The sequence below is a fragment of the Acanthopagrus latus genome, chromosome 16 (assembly GCF_904848185.1).
Source record: "Acanthopagrus latus isolate v.2019 chromosome 16, fAcaLat1.1, whole genome shotgun sequence".
Classification (NCBI taxonomy): Eukaryota; Metazoa; Chordata; class Actinopteri; order Spariformes; family Sparidae; genus Acanthopagrus; species Acanthopagrus latus.
The window spans coordinates 20,631,907-20,651,686 of NC_051054.1; the positions used below are offsets into that span (position 1 = coordinate 20,631,907).

At 41.7% G+C, this 19,780-nt stretch overlaps 3 protein-coding genes and 1 long non-coding RNA gene across 5 annotated transcripts; 2 read left to right on the top strand and 2 right to left on the bottom strand.

Moving 5' to 3' along the window:
• Positions 1–290: 290 nt before the first annotated feature.
• Positions 291–2,186, bottom strand: LOC119005102. Its single transcript, XR_005070380.1, has 2 exons — positions 2,048–2,186; positions 291–1,225 (listed from the first exon to the last, which is right to left on the bottom strand). It is a non-coding gene; the product is annotated as an uncharacterized LOC119005102 (long non-coding RNA).
• Positions 1,450–5,187, top strand: LOC119005101 (retinol dehydrogenase 14-like). The gene is made up of 2 exons (XM_037072591.1): positions 1,450–2,406; positions 3,325–5,187. The coding sequence occupies exons 1-2, from the start codon at positions 2,164–2,166 to the stop codon at positions 3,940–3,942; spliced, it is 861 nt and encodes a 286-aa protein (XP_036928486.1). The 5' UTR covers positions 1,450–2,163; the 3' UTR covers positions 3,943–5,187.
• Positions 5,188–12,329: 7,142 nt separating this feature from the next.
• LOC119004650 (protein YIPF7-like) lies at positions 12,330–16,495 on the bottom strand. 2 transcript variants are annotated; one of them, XM_037071759.1, is made up of 7 exons: positions 16,127–16,495; positions 15,351–15,437; positions 14,971–15,093; positions 14,186–14,322; positions 13,681–13,826; positions 13,369–13,550; positions 12,330–12,901 (listed from the first exon to the last, which is right to left on the bottom strand). In XM_037071759.1, exons 3-7 carry the CDS (start codon positions 15,090–15,092, stop codon positions 12,739–12,741), a joined length of 750 nt encoding a protein of 249 aa, XP_036927654.1. In that variant the 5' UTR covers position 15,093; positions 15,351–15,437; positions 16,127–16,495; the 3' UTR covers positions 12,330–12,738. The 2 variants fall into 2 exon arrangements, with proteins under 2 accessions (XP_036927654.1, XP_036927653.1); XM_037071758.1 differs by lacking the exon at positions 15,351–15,437 and having other exon boundaries at positions 16,127–16,492.
• A 501-nt stretch (positions 16,496–16,996) lies between these two features.
• Positions 16,997–19,737, top strand: lamtor3 (late endosomal/lysosomal adaptor, MAPK and MTOR activator 3). The gene is made up of 7 exons (XM_037125062.1): positions 16,997–17,105; positions 17,358–17,407; positions 17,595–17,629; positions 17,729–17,787; positions 17,988–18,121; positions 18,410–18,473; positions 19,314–19,737. Exons 2-7 carry the CDS (start codon positions 17,399–17,401, stop codon positions 19,385–19,387), a joined length of 375 nt encoding a protein of 124 aa, XP_036980957.1. The 5' UTR covers positions 16,997–17,105; positions 17,358–17,398; the 3' UTR covers positions 19,388–19,737.
• Positions 19,738–19,780: the final 43 nt, after the last annotated feature.

Consider the following 19,780-nt stretch of genomic DNA (forward strand, 5'->3'; position numbering starts at 1 on the left):
CTGAGACTGGGGCAGGGAGATAATGAGGATTTCCAGTAGCATGTTGAAGGTGTAGAGACTCTGATGCTTGGTGTATATACTATATCTGCAGTGCATTAAGGTCTATGTAAGAGCCACTTTCTGTGTGTTTGATGTCAACAAATCACTTCTTCGGGATCTTGCTGAAGCGACCTAAGCTACACAGTTGTTGTGTGCAGACGCAGTGCATGAAGTGGAAAACACTGCATGTGTCGTGGTGTATCGTGGTGCCGTGTGTATCGTCTGGTAACAACAAATCATTAAGTATTACATTTTCAAATCAAATTTAAGTCAACTAGAACTTTATTGTCATCACAACTAGGACATGGCAGATACAGAATAATACTCTCTTTGGACAATATAGTGCAACATAGGCAGGTAAAAAGACAAGATTTGAAGATACTATATTGAAAAGGACTAAGTGGGGGGATATACCGTACAAGCACGCCATACAAACCACATCATCATGCCATACTGTTCTATGTCATTTTCAGTATAAGACATTTTGATTTCCTACAGTGAATAGAAGATGCAAGGAGATACTGAAAATATACAAAACATGAATCTACATAACCAAGAGGAGAACCATAACTGTTACTGTAAAAGAAACTGACTGTATACACTAGTTTAAGTGCTGTGAAGTCATCAGGCCAAGATGCCCTTAGTTACATCTGTTGTGTTATCATCTGACTTTGTTCACTTGTGCCTTGTCACTCGAAACATTATTGTGGCAATGCAATGCAGACTACAGTGGATTAATAACAGAACAAAACAAATACTGACACCCTCATGGACGCATGGAGAGGAGGAAACCAGGTGAACAGACACTATGTGAGTTAGAATCCAGAAAAATTGCTGCAGTCAATGACGATGTCCACAATAATGCAGCGATGAGCAATGAGTCCTTTCCCTCGTCTTTTATCTCGATAACTTTTTCTTCACTGAAACATCAGCAGCTGATTGTGATTGACAGGTGAACGGAGAGCTTAATTAGTGCAGAGGGTTGATGGGTTCTGCCACTGTCCATTCACGATAAGCGCATGTGATGAGTGGATGGCCTTTTGGACAGTTCTCCCCCAAATTTGTGGAGCGAAGCTGAATCAGTGGAGGGTCAGCCAGGAGTGTTTTGTGGGAGTGCTGGGAGTCTGATAAGCCCAGCTACATGTTGTATAATACTGTAGCCTATGTCCTGTCTCTGACTCTTCGTCTGAAAAATAACCACACAGGTCGACTGTGAAAGCAGCTTATCATGACGCATATAGACATAGTGTGTCCGTAGTAATTATTATAAAAGCAAAGGAGGAAGTCACGTGAAGCAAAAGTGCAAAGAGCACGTGGGGACGAGGTCGGGAATGCATGGTTGGATCAAGCATAGGACTCAAAAAGTCTGATCACACATTCCACAAAATTCCACGACACTTCTGAAAATTCCTTAATTTGATTTTTTAAGATGTTTTTTTTTCCATTTGTATAGCTTCATAACAACTTCATAATAACTTAGTTTTCAATCATGACAACAATCATCATACATTTCAGTATTAGTAAAATACGCTAATAACAGAGCTCTATAATGTCCTATAGGGATGAGTAGGGATCTCAACTCTTTTGACACATAACATCACCCACCATTCCATTCTATGACAGGTTCCAGAGCTAAGGAAGCTTCTTGGATAGACTAAAACCAGTCCAGCTGCCTACAATATAGCACTTAACATGTTAAAATTTGTTTTTAAGAATGTCCTTTTTTATGGTGCCGCAAAAGCAGGGGTTTTCAGAAAACACTTATTAATGTGTCAATTATCTGATACTGAAACTTTAGAACATTTATTTTTCTTTTATTGCCTGTAATCAAGTTTGCTTACTGGAAATAGTTTAAAAATCTGAAAAAAAACAACACCTTTGACTTCCAAATTTAGAATATTATGATATTACATTTGGTGTTAAAATGGCGGATTAAAGGGGGGAAATGATATGATGAGACAGGCAAGCAAAATGTCCCGTCGAATGTAGGCCACTTTTACGAGCTTACCCAAAGGCAACTGTCACCCGCTGTGAACTCTGGGTAATGCAGTGTTTCTATGTTGTGAAGTCGCGAAGCTAACACCGTCGATGTTGACTGGGAACGGCAGCTCCGCATGAGGCAGGATGATGAAGGGGAAGACAGTGATAGTGACCGGCGCTAACAGCGGCATAGGGAGAGCCACCGCAGCCGGCATTGTGAAGCTCCAGGGCCGCGTGATAATGGCCTGTCGGGACATGAGCCGGGCAGAGGAGGCAGCTCAGCAGGTCCGGCAGGAGACCGGAGCAGACAGCACACAGCTAGTCGTCAAACAGCTGGACCTGGCCTCACTCACATCTGTCCACGCTTTCTGTCAGGACATAATAAAGGTAGCTGCTGCGGAGAGAGATGCCTACAAAGCGACGTTCGCTTTTTCTAGGCTGTACAACTCAGCGTGCCTGCGTGAAAAGAACGTCACGTGCCAAACGTCATTCAAAATTGTGCATTTTTTTAGAGAAGTGACCAAGAATGTGTCAAAGAAGGGTTATGTACCGCAAGAAAGTCGGCGATATATTCCAAATGTACGAGAAAAAACATTCGGCATGCGTTTGATTTCACAAATATCACGCATTTAGGTACAATTCCAATTTTATCAGCTTGTCTTTCCCAGTGATAGATGCCGGCAAAATGTGACGCAGGACGTTCTAGTCAGTCAGGTGCCGCTCAGTGGGTTCAGTGAAGGCAACTTGAAGAAAACCTCACACAGCTCAGGAGTTACTGCATGTGTGTCAGTGAAAACAGTCAGTGTGTTACTCTTTGACTTTGTGAGTTCTAAAAAAATCAATTTGGAATTACTGAATGCTTGAAGTTGAATGACAGTAATATTTCTGAATGGTGAAAAATATGATACAATCAAAAAAAAAAATCCATTGTATATTATAATAAACAACAAAGTATATCACACACTTAAATATTTGTTGTCTCAGCCAAAAAAGTTTTATTTCATAGTTTGACTACAAGTTGCAGGCTAATCAAATGCCTCCCTGCCTTCTATTGTTCTGTTTAAAAACAAACTTGGCATTAATATTCTGCAGACTAACTGCCAGTAGAGTTCATCCTGTGCAGCTTCTGCAAACATCTAGAAGTGAGATACCAGTTTGCATGCTTTGATTCCACTGTCTGGTGCATTAAAGTAGTCAATTCAAGAAAGTCACGCAGTCTGAATGTAATTCACATCTTAAAGTTGAAATGAGAGGACTGTCACCAGGTGTGTCTCATAATGCTTTGTCCTCTGTGCTGCTGAACAGGAGGAACCTCGCTTAGACGTGCTGATCAACAATGCAGGTATCTACCAGTGTCCTTACACCAAGACGGAGGATGGCTTCGAGATGCAGTTCGGGGTGAACCACCTGGGACATTTCCTGCTCACCCACCTGCTGCTGGACCTGCTGAAACACTCGGCCCCTAGTCGCGTCGTGGTCGTCTCCTCCAAACTCTACAAGAGCGGTCACATTAACTTTGAGGACTTGAACAGTGAGCAGAGCTACGACAAGGCGTCTGCGTACAGTCGCAGCAAGCTAGCCAACCTGCTGTTCACCTGTGAGCTGGCCCGTCGGCTGGAGGGCAGCGGTGTTACGGTGAACGCCCTGACTCCAGGCATCGTGAGGACGAACCTGGGGAGGCACGTTCACGTCCCAGTGTTAGCGAAGCCGCTGTTCAACCTGCTCTCCTGGGGCTTGTTCAAGAGCCCCGAGGAAGGAGCTCAGACTTCAGTGTATTTGGCCTGCAGCCCGGACGTAGACGGTGTGCAGGGCAAGTGCTTCGCAGATTGTCGGCCTCAGACTCTGCTGGACAAGGCCACTGACCAGGAAGTGGCCAGTAAACTGTGGGACATCAGCGAAGTCATGGTGGGCATAACCACATAAGATTTGAATTCAATTCAAGCATGTTCACTCGGTAAACCTAACCTGACAGAGACAGGTGAATTGCTGTATTCCTGAAATATTCTACATATTCAGTTCCTTTTTCCTGGACAACGTGGAGTGTTGACATCAGTCACAAAGCACACTGATGTCACAGAGATGCTTTTTCTGCCAGCTATGGATGCACTTTGTAAAATATGGCCAAAGTTTTAGTTTGAAACAAAAAAAAACTAACATTATCAACAGAATGAGAAGAAACAACAGCGCTGATGTTATGCCAGAGATGTCTATACAGAGTGTGGCATTGGCATGTTCACCGGCCCGCTCTCTCTTGTAAGAGCAGTGTGCACCAATGAGTTATACAGCCCCCACAGTTTGACCTTGAGTCCGCAACATTTCATGAACTCACTTGGCTTTACGTGTAATCAAATGACCAAAATAAACTCACTCACCCATGTGTCAAGAAAGGAAACATTTTTTTTAAAAATCTGTTATCTATTCAAACTGACCTCATGTGGTCTTGGAGGCTATGTGCAGACCCACTTCAGTGTCCAGTCACTCTCGGGCTGCTAAATCCCCATTACTTGCAATGTCTCAGCCCAGGCAAACTCTATTGCCACTGGCCCCCCGTATTTTTGTAGCAACTTTGTATTCTAGCTATATTTTACAAATTGCACCTTTAATTCACTGGCTATCGGTATGGTTACCATGGTGTAAGCTGGAAATAATAATACACAATATGGCTGCAGGTATAGCAGGAGGTAACAGCAGGGAGCTGACAGAACAGAACTTGTGTGATTCACAGTTTCACATCTGTTATAGTCGTCTTTATATTTTCAAATTGTCGGGCTGACTCACAGATGACTGGCATTGTATCCTTCTTTTTTATTGCTTTGCTTTTAGGAATATGTCCATGCTTTCCTGGAAAACCATGTTTTCGTTTAAAGGGCTATTTAAATGATATGTATTTTTTAAATGAGTTTCTTCCTCAAGTCATTGAATGGAACATGAGCGCACTACTTCCTGCCAAAGCTGAAACACAGTGGAGAGTCCCGTTTCTTTTTGTAAAATGTGATGATGTTGTGTTTTTTTCATGTACCAGTCATTGTTTAGTTGCATTTGAATCAAAATGTCATGATGGTGGATTCGATTTCTTTCTCAAATGTTAAACATTTTGAATCTTGAGCCGGCTAATCATAGCACAAGTAAACAAAATAATAAATCTGACTAGACGTTTGATTTATTTGACTGAGAATGAACATTTTAGTCCTTATTAAAATGATCCACTCCTAGCTCCACATCTAACCACAGCATTGCATATCATCAGTCCACTTCACATTGCATATTTATGTCTTTTCTGACATAGCAGCAAACAGATGGAGAGATGTGTCATGTCATGTTTCGACTTGTGTTTCCTGTGTCCTTGGATAACTACTGAATGTAGCATTTAAAGGTCCAGTGTTCTGGATTTAGTCATGTGGTTGCAGATTGCAACCGACTGAACACTCCTCACTTCACCCTCCTCTACAGTGGCCACAGGAAACAGAAAAGACCCTCTCTGGAGCCAGTGTTTGGTTGTCCGCTCAGGGCTACAGCAGAAACATGGCAGTAACACATAACATAGACTTAGACTTAGGCAGACTTTATTATCATTCAGTGTGCAACAAATAAGCACAGGATGAAATTTTGTTTCTGGGGCTCAGCATAGAATTCAAATATTAAAGTATATATGAAAAAAAAAATACCACAATAAGAATAATGGCGGACACTAATGGACCTTTAATTATGATCAAGTGATTAGAAATAAAAGTTTAGTTTATTTTAGTTTTATATATTCAGATATTTACTATATATTCATATATTTCATTTATTTGATCTGCTTTACTTTAAAGATTTATGTATTCTGTATATAATTTGAAACAAGCAGATTTATATTAGAAACAGGGTTGAAAAATTCTCACTTAAGGTTTTTTCGATGTGTTCGCAGGAAAAACAATCAACACAATTGTATGTGAGTATGTAAGTGACTCGTCGGGATGAAGATTTCTGCTTTTTTTCCCCCCTAACGTTGATTCTGATTACTGGTAATTCAACTGCCAGCAACCTAAAATATTGTGAAAATTAAAACAACAACAATCTGAAAAGCGTCCAGGTAACCAGAGTCTCAGTCAGCGGCTTTAACCGAGAAGACTGACCAATAAACGATTGTCTCTCGTGTTTCCTTACATAACCTCGCTCTGTCAAGGACCCGTACAGCAGCACTCAGAGGTAGGTCTGTTATCTTATTGCGCTTTAAGCCTCTATAATCAGGTGTCTGTAATAGAATAATGCCCAGCGACTTGCTTCATTTACAGACTGCCTCATTTACACACAGGCTCCAGGGGAGGGGGAGGAAGAGGAGGAAGAAGGGGGGGGTGAGAAATCCAACTTTGTCAGGGGTTATTTAGGCTTCAGTCAGCCATGCTGGTTGCTCTGAGTGTGGTTATTAGCTGGGAATGTTTGCTCTCCAGGTCACCCATAGATAGAGCACTTCTCCCCTACATGAAGTGGGAGACCCCGAGGATACATAATGACTTTCCCACCTGTACTGTTCATTAGGACATTTTCTGGATCATTTATAGAGAGCTGGAACACAAGGTAGAAACGCAGAGGCAAACAGAGCGAATGCTATGACTCCATCTCACACAGAATGCTCCTCGGCCTTTTGCAATGGCAGCCCCATTCTATTTACTTTACAAATAACTCCAATTAGCGCAATTACAGAGTTTAATGTCCTTAATCGGCACAGTAATATTGATAGGTACCGCAATGCTGATACAGATGTGAGGGCTGCACTCGGGCTGCTCATGCCCCCAAGGTCCAACACATAATGGTTCAGTTAAAGGCGCATTAAATCTGTCTTTTCCTCAGCTTCTGTTGGACTGCTCACTGTGTATACGTCTCCAGCAAAATCAACCTATAAACTGAAACAAAAGCAAAATGTTAAGGACCACTACACCTGTTTTTTTTAGTCAAACTGTGCCGTCCTTTGATTATTTACATTTTGACATGCTTGACTGTAATACTGGCTGTTGCAGTATAGTTTACAGCCACACAGCCCGATGGGTGACATGCGTAGTCCGTCATCCATCGCTATAGTCCAAATTGAAATCTATCAACCACTATTGGAAATAACATTTCCAAGAGCTTTCAAACCTATTAAACTTTTTCCACAAAACATATCTGTCATAAAGGTGTAATTTGAAAGAAATGGCCACAATTGAATTACTTGTATGTAAGCTGTTGAGACTAGAAAGTCACTTACATTTGCTTCATTATGCATATATATGTACATTACATAGTTCTTAAAAATCAATCTGTGTACACACAATTTCTAGGTAATTTACCTATAAGACCTATAAGTGTACTTTGGATCATGCTTCAGAGTGCTCATCATGTCATTTATGCATTAAACAGTTCGGGGATGGTTCCCTCAAATCAGTGAGCAGCTGCTCTGTCACCATGTAACGACCAAATGCTAAATGTTCTAAATGCTCACTCCTAATAACTTTTGCTATTCATCTAGTCTCGACCTGATGGCAAAGCAAACAAACACCTGCACGGTTGTTATATGGCCTGCTTGGTTCGTGAACACTGCTGAGTAGAACCCGCTGTGTGACAGCCTCTGCTCACCTGTCAAACTGACACAATCAGCTGTGCCAAACGTCACTGGACTTCTGGTGAAAGTGAATAAAGGATGATGTTTCTGTCATCAGCAGCTCTGGTAATACATCCACAGTAACTCCAATGATGTGGAGAAGACTTGCTAGTTTTGAGACTGATACTAAAGAAATCCACTACCAGCTTCAATGGATGATAATCCAGTTTAGTCTAATCTAAGGTTAGTATTACCCAAACTGGTTTATATATTATGTCTTTAGATGGGGACTTAAAGGTTGGGAGGCAGTGTGCCTTAATCCTATCACACATGCTTTGGTAAGACCACGTGAAGCCAAACACACTCAAGATGGACAACAAGTGGGAAAAACATCAAACTGCTATTGACAAAGAACAAAAACCGCCAACAGCACGGCCAGGATTGTTTTCACTGTGTGTGTGTGTGTGTGTGTGTGTGTGTGTGTGTGTGTGTGTGTGTGTGTGTGTGTGTGTGTGTGTGTGTGTGTGTGTTCCAGAGTTTGAAGGTGGGTCTGGTCCGACCAATGAGTACTGAGTACTGATGTAACCAGAGATGGGATGACACAAGCTGTGACGTCCTCTAACATGTAACAGGAGTACGCAGAAGTCATTACTACATTATTACATTAGTACTCAGTGCTCATAGGCGGAACCGCAGCCATCTTCTAACCAGACCTTCATTCTGATCTCCACTACATACCTGTAATGTTCCCTCCCTCTCACTCTCTCTCTCGTACAGTTTCTGGCTACTCTGCCCACCTCTGGTTATTTGTCACATGGGGTACACTGGGTAATGACGGGCTGCACCGCACCGAGCGGGGATCCCCGTCAGCCCGTGCGCTGGTGAATGAAAGGTGAGCAGGAGCTGGTCTCCTCGCGAGGAGAAAGCCCATAAATCATCTGGAAGAGTTTAGTGTAAAGTAGCGGGAGAGGCGGGGGCCCAAGGAGTGCTTGTCTTCAGCCTACCGCTTGGCCAGAGGGATTTGTTTTCTTTAACCAGTCACGAGAAGAGAGACTGGGCCTGCTCCTTCCCTTTTCCCTTCTGTTGCTGTCAAACACTCACACATGTTCTCTCACATACAGCCGCTCTGTAAGACGGTGTATTCTCATTAATATAAACACTCCCTGGCTATTGTTTATGCCATCACCTCAGCTAACTGTCTTGTAACTAAAGGAAGAATGTTGTATGCTCACAAGGCCTAAACCAGAATTAAACAATTACAGGGTTGTGCTGTGGTTTAGGTTACACCAGGGTTAAGGTTGAGGGCAGCACTTGAGGTTAGGCTCCGCCAATAACACCAAAGAATTAGTCTGAACGGAAGTTCTCTTTGAGAGTTCTCAGCAGAAAGTTCTTTGTAAAGCTCTTCAGCATGTCAATAACTTTTAATTTGGGCCCACCTGTAGGTAGAATTTAGATAAAGCACACCTTTATTTTTTAGCAATGATAAATTTAATATTACCAGAGGATGAATCTAAACAATTTGGGTGATCCTCCTGCTACCACAAGCTGGAAGTCTGTTGTTTTTTCATGTATCATCATTTTGGCCTTAGTTACTTTACTGTATATGACAGGAAAGCTTGAGATTGATAGGAAATGGGATGAGAAAGCAGAGGGACAACATGCAGCAAAGCCCCAGGTTGAAGTTTTTATGTGCCATGCCATTTGGTTCAGATTCTCATGTCCCCCTCAGAATAAGTTGTATTAACTTTGGCGATCCCTTCACTTCGCTCCTGCCATCATCTTGTCCACCCATCCATCATCTGTTACCACTTACCCTTAGCCAATCCCAGCTGACACTGGGCGAGCAGCGGGGTACTCACTGAACAAGTCACTGGTTCACACCAATTAACCTCACTTTCATGTCTTTGGACTGTGGGTGGAAGCAGGAGGACCAGGAGAAAACCCATGCAGGCAACCATGGCTTACCACTGCGCCACCATGTTGTCAATACTCATGACCAAAACTAATGACATCCCATCAGCCACATCCTTAGGAGGATGCTAATACTATTACTTGCTAAACATTGCTGTACCCAACAACTAGGACAGGTTTGGTTACAATCAGTTCATAATTTCTAATAGTAATCATTAAAAATAATCATACAAATTATTAAAAGTAATAATAATTATTATTAAGCACCTCCCTGGAATGAGGGACTGAAATCCAAACGAGAAAACAGTCTCAAGAGGTTCCTGAAAATTAGGGTGAACTTTTACATATTGCATATGTTTTTGTTTTTTGTTTTTTTTCTTTTGTAAATTTTGTGTATGTTATTTGTGATTTAATATTAACCATGTGGAGTGATCTTTGAGGAATATATTAGTGTAGCTGGGACAAAGTTGCTTTGTAATACAGCACATCATCTTTGTAGCATGTTGTTCCCACATTATGATCATCACCACACTAAAGTCAGAAGAAAAACTTCCACCTTGAGAAATGGTGCCATCAGAGGAGCATGTGAATGTTCTGGCAAGGAGCAAAAAACAAAGTGTAGGGATACTGTGTGCTGCACAGTTTTACAGTGAAACCTACTGGGGAGCAATGCTGTCAGTGACAGCTCACAGGCCCTGTGTCCATATCATATTTCTGTAAACAAAGCAGAGGCGAAAAATCAGGATATGAATATTATCAGAATCATTTCTGTGTAAATTGTAACCTATTTGAAAGGAATGAACAAACATTGTCCTATTGAATGAAAATACTCAGGTCAGTTTTGTATTATGTGAAGGAAATGAAAAACAGCTTTTTTCTGTTGTTTGGTTAAGGACTTGTGACAATTACGTATGATGGGTCAAGAAAAAATGAGATGTAATGATAAGAGAGCCAACAGTTTATCCACATTACATAAACCACTTTATTCTGAGGTCATCACAGCTGATCTGTTGCTAGTTAACTCCCATTGTAAAGACAGCTTTTTGTGGGCACACAGCTAGCTACAGTAAGTGCAGCAGTTTGAAGTTAAAGCAGGAAGTGGGTCTGGAAGCTGTGATGAATGTTTACAACAGACAGTTGAGGTATTAACTTTACTGCTCAGCTTTTATTCAAATAAGTCTGACTGACCATATTTTGTTTCCAACCTGTGTGATTAAATGATCCCTGACTATAACAAAGAAGTATTTGTTGTCCTTTAAGTGGTTAATAACAGATTAATTATGTACAAAGTATTTTTTTTTAACCATTTTTTCCAGTGCAGCATGAAATGTTACCATCCTTCAGCATGGCCTCATGCTTGAAGCGGCGCTGTGGTGTTTCTGTCTGACTCACTGTGACGGAGCTCCGTCTTGGTCCCGCAACTGAGCAGAAACACAGAGCAGAGAGAGATCACGGCCTTGGCATTCAGTCCCCTCAGAGGTGGACCCTGTCAGCGTGGGCAGCACCCGAGGGACTGGATCCACCGCCCTGATTGGAGTGGGACCCTTTAGAAGTTGCCAGTTGTTAATATCACAGCAAATTGTGTCGACATCCGTGTTCACCCCTCCCCTTCCCCTGCCCGCTCTCCCTGCTCTTAAAGCAAGTTGTCTGCAGAACATCACTGGCTTGGCAGTTGTCAGCGTCCGCTCAGACGCCCATACATCATTGTGGCTGTGTGAAAAATTAGTTCCCTCTCTTCCACTGAATGCTCCACATCTCTGTGGACTCTGACTGTTAACATCCTCCTCGTTTCACATGCACATCTGCAGTTTGTTGTCCTTTTTTCATACTAAGCTTAGAAAAGGACAGTAGCAGGAACAATACTGCAATGTTTCCGCACAGTGTAGGACCAAGCAGTGTGTTAGAAATGGCTTAAAGACATTGTTTTTTAACCACGTAACACCTTTCTGTCAGATCCACATTCATTTCCTTAGTTCATAACACTGCTAGACGTGGGTCAGGAGACAAATGTACTCTGACTCAGTGGTGAAAATGGTTGTGACATTGCAAAACTATGATGTTGTGGCTCCCTCTCCTGCAATAACTGGGAATAGCTACTTCGTTGCGATAGGTAGGAATCAAAAATAGGCCCTTGTCATTGATTTTTTATGAAAAGGATCTTTTAAAAACCAGTGTAAAACTCTGCTTGTACAGTGAAGTTACAATAATAATAATACAGGACTGTCCATACATTTCCCATGATGCATTGCCACTTACATTAACAGTAACAGTAAAAACAGTAAAAAAAAAAAAAAAAAAAAGATTTACTGTAAAAATGACATCACTTGCTAACAGTGCAGTTCTAACTAACTTAGTTAGATGGATGGGAGGTGAAAATGTCTTCAAGTAACTGACACATGTCCAGTTGCCCATGGTTACCACTGTGGGAGAGATTCCCTTCAACTGGTATGGGAGTATAACCAGTGACTAATTTCACCATAGCTGCACTCATTGCTAAGACTGACCGGACAATTGAGGAATTAACATCAACGCTAACATGCAGTGTCCTGGAAAATGTCTCCAAGATCGTTGAGAAGGCAAACGTTTCACAGCACACTAAAGATAAAGAAAAGAAGACGAGGAAATTTCAACCATTGCAGGGATGTCAAAGCAACTTACTATTATGCTTGTTCAATGGAATAACATACACCCATGCTGAGGGTGGACTTGTTTTGTTGGACATTTACCTCTGGCCCTTTTTGGATGAAGACTGTCTGTTACGGTTCAAAGGCTAAGCTAGATCCAAACTGTGAGAGAACCTAAGAATTAAGGACTAAATGAAAGATGACAAGGACAAAATCTTATACCAGGAAATCTTTATCCATTAAAATCCATGAGGACAAAATAAATCACATAAAGAGCATCAAAGTACTGTAACATGTAAGTATGAGATATAGTTTAATGAAATATTACAACAAATTCTGAGTAGAACAATGATGAAATCATATGAGAAACCTTATATAGTGCATCTGCAAACATATGTTCAGCTTCCTTTATGAGAAGATAGAGGAAATTTGCATAATTTCTTCTGACTGGTTTAAGAGCCTCAGCCTGGGTTGAAACCAAAACCTCCCTTTAACTTTGTAAACTAAGTAACATAATAATAATAATAATAATAATAATAATAATAATAATAATAATAATAATAATAACCAATATTGTACAGTAACTTAAAATACAAATATTTCACCGTGGGTTTAATCCAGTAAGAGTTAAAATACAGTGAACAATGCAAAAACTCCATAAAGCAGGGCACATGGGTAAGCTACCAACAGCTGCTGACCCTCCAGAGCCAGGGTGGAGGTAAAGATCTTGGAGGCAGAGAAACTACACCAACCAACCCCTAATAAGACCAGAACTGTACCCAGGATGCCTCTGTGAAAACAAAAAAGACAGGTCTTTAGTCTTCTTTGTCAAACTAAATCCAGGTTTATCAAAAAAAAGTTACACAAAGACATATTTGTATGTACCTAAGGATCAAAAGTACAAGTAACAGTAAATTATACACTGTCGGCCGATGATTGGCCTGGCCTGTTATGGGTTGGATCCTTGAGTTCTACCTTTTACATTACGCCTTAAACATGAGTGACTTGCTCATGAGTACTCCAGCAGTTGTGCTGGGCTGGGCACAGGTGATCTGAATCCACTGCAGTCAATCCAGAGAGATTTTGAAATTCAGCCAAGAAAAAAAAAAAAACAAATACTACAAACTGTGACTGCTACATGTTTGTATGCTACTGGTTGCTTTCTGTTTGTGTTTTTTTTTTAAATTTTTTTATTCCACACAACTTGTTTTGGGATCATGGTCATAGAAACTATAACCACCCACTGAATGTACTCACTGCAGAGAGTAGAAGACAGCAAATGCAGAGATGGCCACCATGGGCAGCAGGCAGTAGCCCAGGACACTGGCCACACAGCCGTAAGACACTGACAGGGAACTCATCAGACTCAGCAGAACGTACATCCCAATACAGGCTGTGGCACTGGTCCCATACACATAACCGAAGTGAACTTTACCTGCCTAAACATGTGAGAATAAAGGAATAAACACACCTGTTAACCGTACACAGCACAGCACTGAACGCTGAATAGCGTCTCTCGTATCGGTCATATACATTGAGATTGGCAGCAGCGTCATGTTTGTAACCCACCATCATTAAAGTGACCCCTAGTGCAATGCAGAAGACAATAGGGCCTGTCAGATCAGTCTCATTCATAATGCTGCCGTCTGCAGGTTTAAAAGGGTTCAGCACTGTCAGCGCCTTCTGCCAGATGTGGTCCAAATTGATGCCCAGCTCTGCACAGTGTACAGAAAGAAAGGAAAGAAGAAATAATTCAAAATCCGATCTTTGCGTGTTGTCTGCGTGCAGCGCACAAAATGTTCCTCCAGGTCAACGACTTGTGCTCGCTGTTTGTTGCTGAGTAAAGTTCCAGCTACATGTGGCTTTCATTTTGCGCGGATACAGGAATGTTACATGCAGTCATGAGGTGGTCCCTCAGCTGTTTTCCTGGGGTCAACACATTTGACCTCTATATGCCTGGATGATTGCTGGCTGCATTTAAATTAATACAACATGGGTAGTTATGATTAACAAATGAAAACGTATTTTGTAAAAAGTACAAATCTTGCCACGAGGAAACAAAAGCTCTTTGTACCCTCAAGAAGGGGAGGTTCCTCTTCAAGAGGAACTGTTCCCGTGCTATCCACAGTCCCAGCAGGATGGTAGAACTGTCCAGTGTACTGCTGCTCCATGGAATGATCCACATCACCTGGTGTAAAAGCCTGCGTTCCACTGGAAACAACACAGTTGCAAGAACAGAATATTCATATAAAACCTCACAGAAGTAGCATCAATTTAGCCATATGATAATGTTGTGTATGATTTAAAGGCAGGAAAAATGTACACTCTTTTCCAAACTCTGCCTCCCCTGCCTTTACCCGAAGGTTCAATTTGTAAGAAAAGTTGATTTTTGTGTGTCGTTCACACCTCGTCCAGTCCCAAAACTTTGGGATTGTAGTTTTGGTTGGCTGCCATCACAAAAAATTGAGGTGATGAGGTGGAAATGAGACTCAAAAATCAACTGCTCTTACAAATAGGACCTTCAGGTTAGTGCAATTCCTAGATGTCCCAGAATGCATTTTGACAGCCCTAGTGAAAAGGCTTGAACTTCTGGCGCCCTAAAGTGGACACACGCTGACATAAAGAGTCATCTACAGCAAATCTTCACCATAACAAGGACCTTAAAAATGAAGGAAGGGTCATTACGTCACTGCAATCTTGCTTTAGGGCCAGACTGGGGTGACAGCTGTATTAAAGTCATTAGGAGATGCATGGAGAAACACACAGTAATGACTACTGGTCAGCATGTTACAACATTTTTTTTTTCACATATTACCTAGACTGAAATGTAGGGGCATCCTCAAACAGCTGTGTACTTACTCATTATAATAAGCAGGGCTTTGGGAATTGTAGGTTTCATAGTAGGCCACAGGTTGACCCTGGTCATCTATGTAATATCCTGTCTGGTAAAAGTCCTGGTCTAACTGCTGGAAGTCCCCCATCCTGAACAGAGGAACAAAGTTGAGACAAAATAACATGACACAACAGTGAAATGAGCTACAATAAGAACAGAGAGGCCTTCATCAGTGCCTTGGGTTACTAGAACATCAGACATCTGATAACCATCAGAATCCAGAGTTCTCCTGTAGCCATGGTATGATGACAGTGAAGAAAGTGAAGATGGGCTTCTTCATACTTTGGTTTGGATTAATGACCGTCGGCAGTTTTTGCTGGATCACAGCAGCCCTATAGAGACTCACGTCTGTCACTGAATTATTGAGTGTGTGATCTGATGAAGTGATGAGGCTATGCCATTGGCCGGTCCAGTGCTGGAGATTTCCAGTTAACTGTTACAGTGATAGGTGGAGAAATAAAAATACAAATACATCCAGAGGAGGCATTAATGTTTTTTTTTTTATACTTACACAAGACATCATTGCAGTAATCAATAGAGGTTGTGTTGCTTTGTGGAATTTATGATGCATTAAAAGGCAAGAAAATGAAGACTAATGGATTCACAGTAACATGATCGTAATACTTCCGGTATCTGATCTGATACACACTCTTTCAGAATGATATTACATCTAACCCCAGGTAGAAGTATCTGTGAGCTGCACGTATGTGATCGCATGCAACTATTTTTTTTTACACTGATGATGCAGAAGTCTCCAGAACGTCTATATCAAATATGATTCACTTTCCATTAGAGGGTCTGCATCCTCAAGAGCACATCAACCATACACAGTCAAGACGTTTTCTACCTAGTCTTGTTATTTTCTTCTCTGTCACACATCTGTCCATCATGTACCAAATGTATCGTTTTAATTTCTGAAACATTTTAATTCCTGTTTGAATCAGAACACTTATGATTATCAATATAATGCTTAAAATATGTTCTTTGAATTATTATGCAAAATCACTGTGAGTCATGAGACCTCTGGCTTACGACAAACAATCTAAAAGTAGAAGAGCAATAAAGAGCGTATAGGCTTACAGGCCATGTAGCTACCTCTTCATTCCTCCTCAATAAACTCACCTGAAGTTTGAAGTGCTCAGCCAACAGTGTGGAAGGCTTCCTCCCAGACGCTTCACAGAGTTGTGTGGTGTTGTCAGGGACAGACATCATGTGAAGCCCAGTCTGTTAGAATATACTATTAATAGTTGGCTATATTTAGACGTGGTCTCAGAGACCTTGCACTACTAGTTGAAACAGAATCAAGAGGCACTGAGCAGCTCTCCTATCCCCGTCCATGTTTGATATGTCTTGTATTTACTCCAAACAACAAACCTTGTCAAAACACCATGTATAATAGGTTCCCAGACCACTCCTTCACCCTGTATTTACATTGTATTTGTAGAACACATAGCTGAACAACTGCCAAAGCCTTCTTACACGATTTGGATTCAGTGGCTTGGTGAACTATCTGAATTCCAGTTTCTAGTTTATATTCATGATTTTGCTTGTGGAATAATTGAAAAGACAGAATAGAAGTTTTTGGATCTATCAAAATGATTGACTCCAGGTGATTATAATGCAAACAGTGGTACCTATTGTTGTACAAAGCCAAAAGAAAAGCACCCGTTTAACAGTTTCAGCATGTATTGCTTGTGTACAGGGCTGATCAGCAGTCATACAGAAGTTAAAAGTCTCCATTCATAATTAGGAAAAAAAATAAAAAATCCTCACCTAAAAAAAAAACAAAAAGAATTGTCTCCTATCGAGTGTGTCGAGATAGAAGAAGCTACCATTATTAAAAAAGAAAGAAAGAAAGAAAGAAAGAAAGAAAGAAAGAAAGAAAGAAAGAAAGAAAGAAAGAAAGAAAAAAAAGAGAGGTCTAGCTGTTGCTGTGTGCTGCGTCAGTGCGCAGTACGTCACGCGGTGCAGGAATGCCGCGCAGCGCTGACCGTCCTCAACACTTCCTCGCGAGCCGGAAACAAAACAAGCGTGTCATGTGATTCCTGCTGTTAGCTCCTGGCTGTTATGTTGCTGCTCGATGTTAACTGATTCAGAGAAGGTTCGTGAGCCTTTGACTTGTTGTGTGTGTATCCACGTTTATCTGTCACTCTGTCTTTATAGAGTCGCTCGGCGGGCAGGGGTAGAGTTGGCCTTTAACAGAATACAGGAAGTAACAACTTCCTAAGTACCGTCAGTTATCTAGCTTACTAGCTGCCATGTTAGCAGGCTTTAATTCACTTTGAGGAGCCCTACGTTTGTTCATTGACAGCCGGTGGAGTTTCTCTTAATGGAGCCTGTTTTCTCTCCACAGTAGCTCAGCGGTCTGGAGAACACGATAGAAGACTGGCCGCCATGGCTGATGTGAGTGTGGCCTGTCCGTCTCTCGTCTTCTGGTCAGCCCTGCCCTTCTCTGTCACAGAGAGAGAAACACATTATGGAATATTTATATTGAAAAAAACAAATAAAAAGTGGCACATGTGTGGTGTATACAATGTTCTAGCAACACACAGCTTGCGGGAAAACCTCTATAACATTGTCTTCTTTGCAGGATTTGAAGAGATACCTGTATAAACAGCTGCAGAGGTGTGTACATGTGATGTGACAGGCTGGTGAGGTTGTGGAATTAGTTCATAATATTAGTGTTGAGTCATTTGTTAACAGATACTGTTTTTTCTCCTTCAGTGTTGAAGGTCTTCATGCTATTGTAGTGACAGACAGGGACGGTGTTCCGGTTATCAAAGGTAAGGCACTGTCCCTGAATCCATCTATCCTCATTGGTATGTCAGGCCAAATTATTCATACGCACCCTTTATGTCATACCATACTTGTCTGCATTTCCACTACAACCCCACGCCAAAGGGGGAACCACACTGATCCATGGTGGTCCTGTTGGGTCACTCGCTTGAGAGTCATCGCTGTCATTGTTTCTGTGTCCCTGTAGTTGCCAATGATAACGCCCCGGTCCACGCGCTGAGACCTGGCTTCCTGTCCACGTTCGCTCTGGCCACAGATCAGGGCAGCAAGCTGGGCCTCTCCAAGAACAAGAGCATCATCTGCTACTACAATACTTACCAGGTGGGACAACAGATTCCAACGATCACATGTGATAGATTTGTCTGATAAACGATGCAAAGTCTTTGCTTTTTCAAGTCAGCTCCACCCACCAAAATGATGTATAATGATGATTGAACATTTCGTCACAACTATAAATACTACATAGCCTGTTTCTGCAGAAGCTCTACTCCGCTTTAGATCTGTTTCATATAGAGCCCCACCCCACCACCCAACACGTGGTGAGCTGTGGATGTGATCCCCTTTTCATGTTTATGTCCAACATGTCTGTTGTGTCTGTGTGCTGAACAGATTGTGCAGTTCAATCGGTTACCTCTGGTCATCAGTTTCATTGCCAGCAGCAGCGCCAACACAGGTAACCAACCACATCTGTCGATAATCACTGAATGTTGTTCCCCTCAGTCTGCTGTAAGAGCACTTAGTTTCTGTTGTTTGTCTAAAAGCCGCACATACTAAAAACCAGGAAGCAGAGATACTCTTAGGAATAAATATAAGTATGTGATCAGATAGCTGGTTCTATTTTGGATCCAAGTTGGTAAGATAACCGGACCTGTAAAACTCTTGTAGATCATCTCTTTCCCTTTTGTGACATTTTGTGCAAAAAAAATGGTGAGACTTGCTAACTGAGCAACACAGTTGTTCAGATATTTGTGGGTGAGGGGAACTCACACCAGAGGGGAGAATTTAAAGTATGACATTGTGAAAAAAAAAAAAAAAAAAACTTGAAAAGGAGGAGTGCTTGGTCTCAGCCTACTGCTGGTGTTACACTTTCTTTTAGCTACTCAGCAGTTACCTAGTATAGAATTAGAACTGCACCCTGCACAGAAGCTCTCCAGATGTCAGAGAACAGATCTGCATTAAATTGTAAAACAAAATGAACACAATAATGATGTTTTAGCTGCCGATCAGTAGGACCTAAGTTTAGTACTGTAGTGGAAAGGTTGTGGAGTTAGAGGGTTTAAATTTCTGAGGGACAATAAGCTCATTAAGTTATATCTGCCTGCTGTAGTCAGCGATCTGTGTGGAGCTGTTAGCTTGTGCTGCTGCTGGTGTCATCAGAGAGATCAGGTGTTCAACACAGACGTGGCACATCACCTTGTGTTGAACATGTGTGATCTCTCACATGTGCTCCTCTCCTTTGTTGAGCATCTCCTTGACTGCGTAGGTAAGAACAGTCTGCTCTGTGTGTCCTCAGGTCTCATCATGAGCCTGGAGAAGGAGCTGGCTCCTCTAATAGAGGAGCTGAGGCAGGTGGTGGAGGTGACATAAGCTCCAACGGACAGACCGACGCTTTGCAGGACCCACAGCAAAATCACTCGTCTGGATCGCGTCCTGCCCATGGAATCTCTGTCTCTAAAAGGGTGCATTCATGTCCTGTGGGGAAAACCTGTCCCGAGGTCTTCACACTTCCAAATAATTTCTTGGAAGTGTTAGCATCTCCTGACCTGTTTACGTTATGATTCAATTTTCCTGTACACATTTATTTCTGTTGACTTTGCTTTCTGCCATTTTCTATAGACTTTAGGTGCTCCTCATCAGCATTTTCACAGCTAAGACAGAGTTTATATGTCGAATCAAATGTCATGAAGTCTGAATAAATGTTAAGTTTTTGCACCTAACGTGTTTTCCCTGTGTTTTTTCTTCTTTTTTTTTTACATTGTT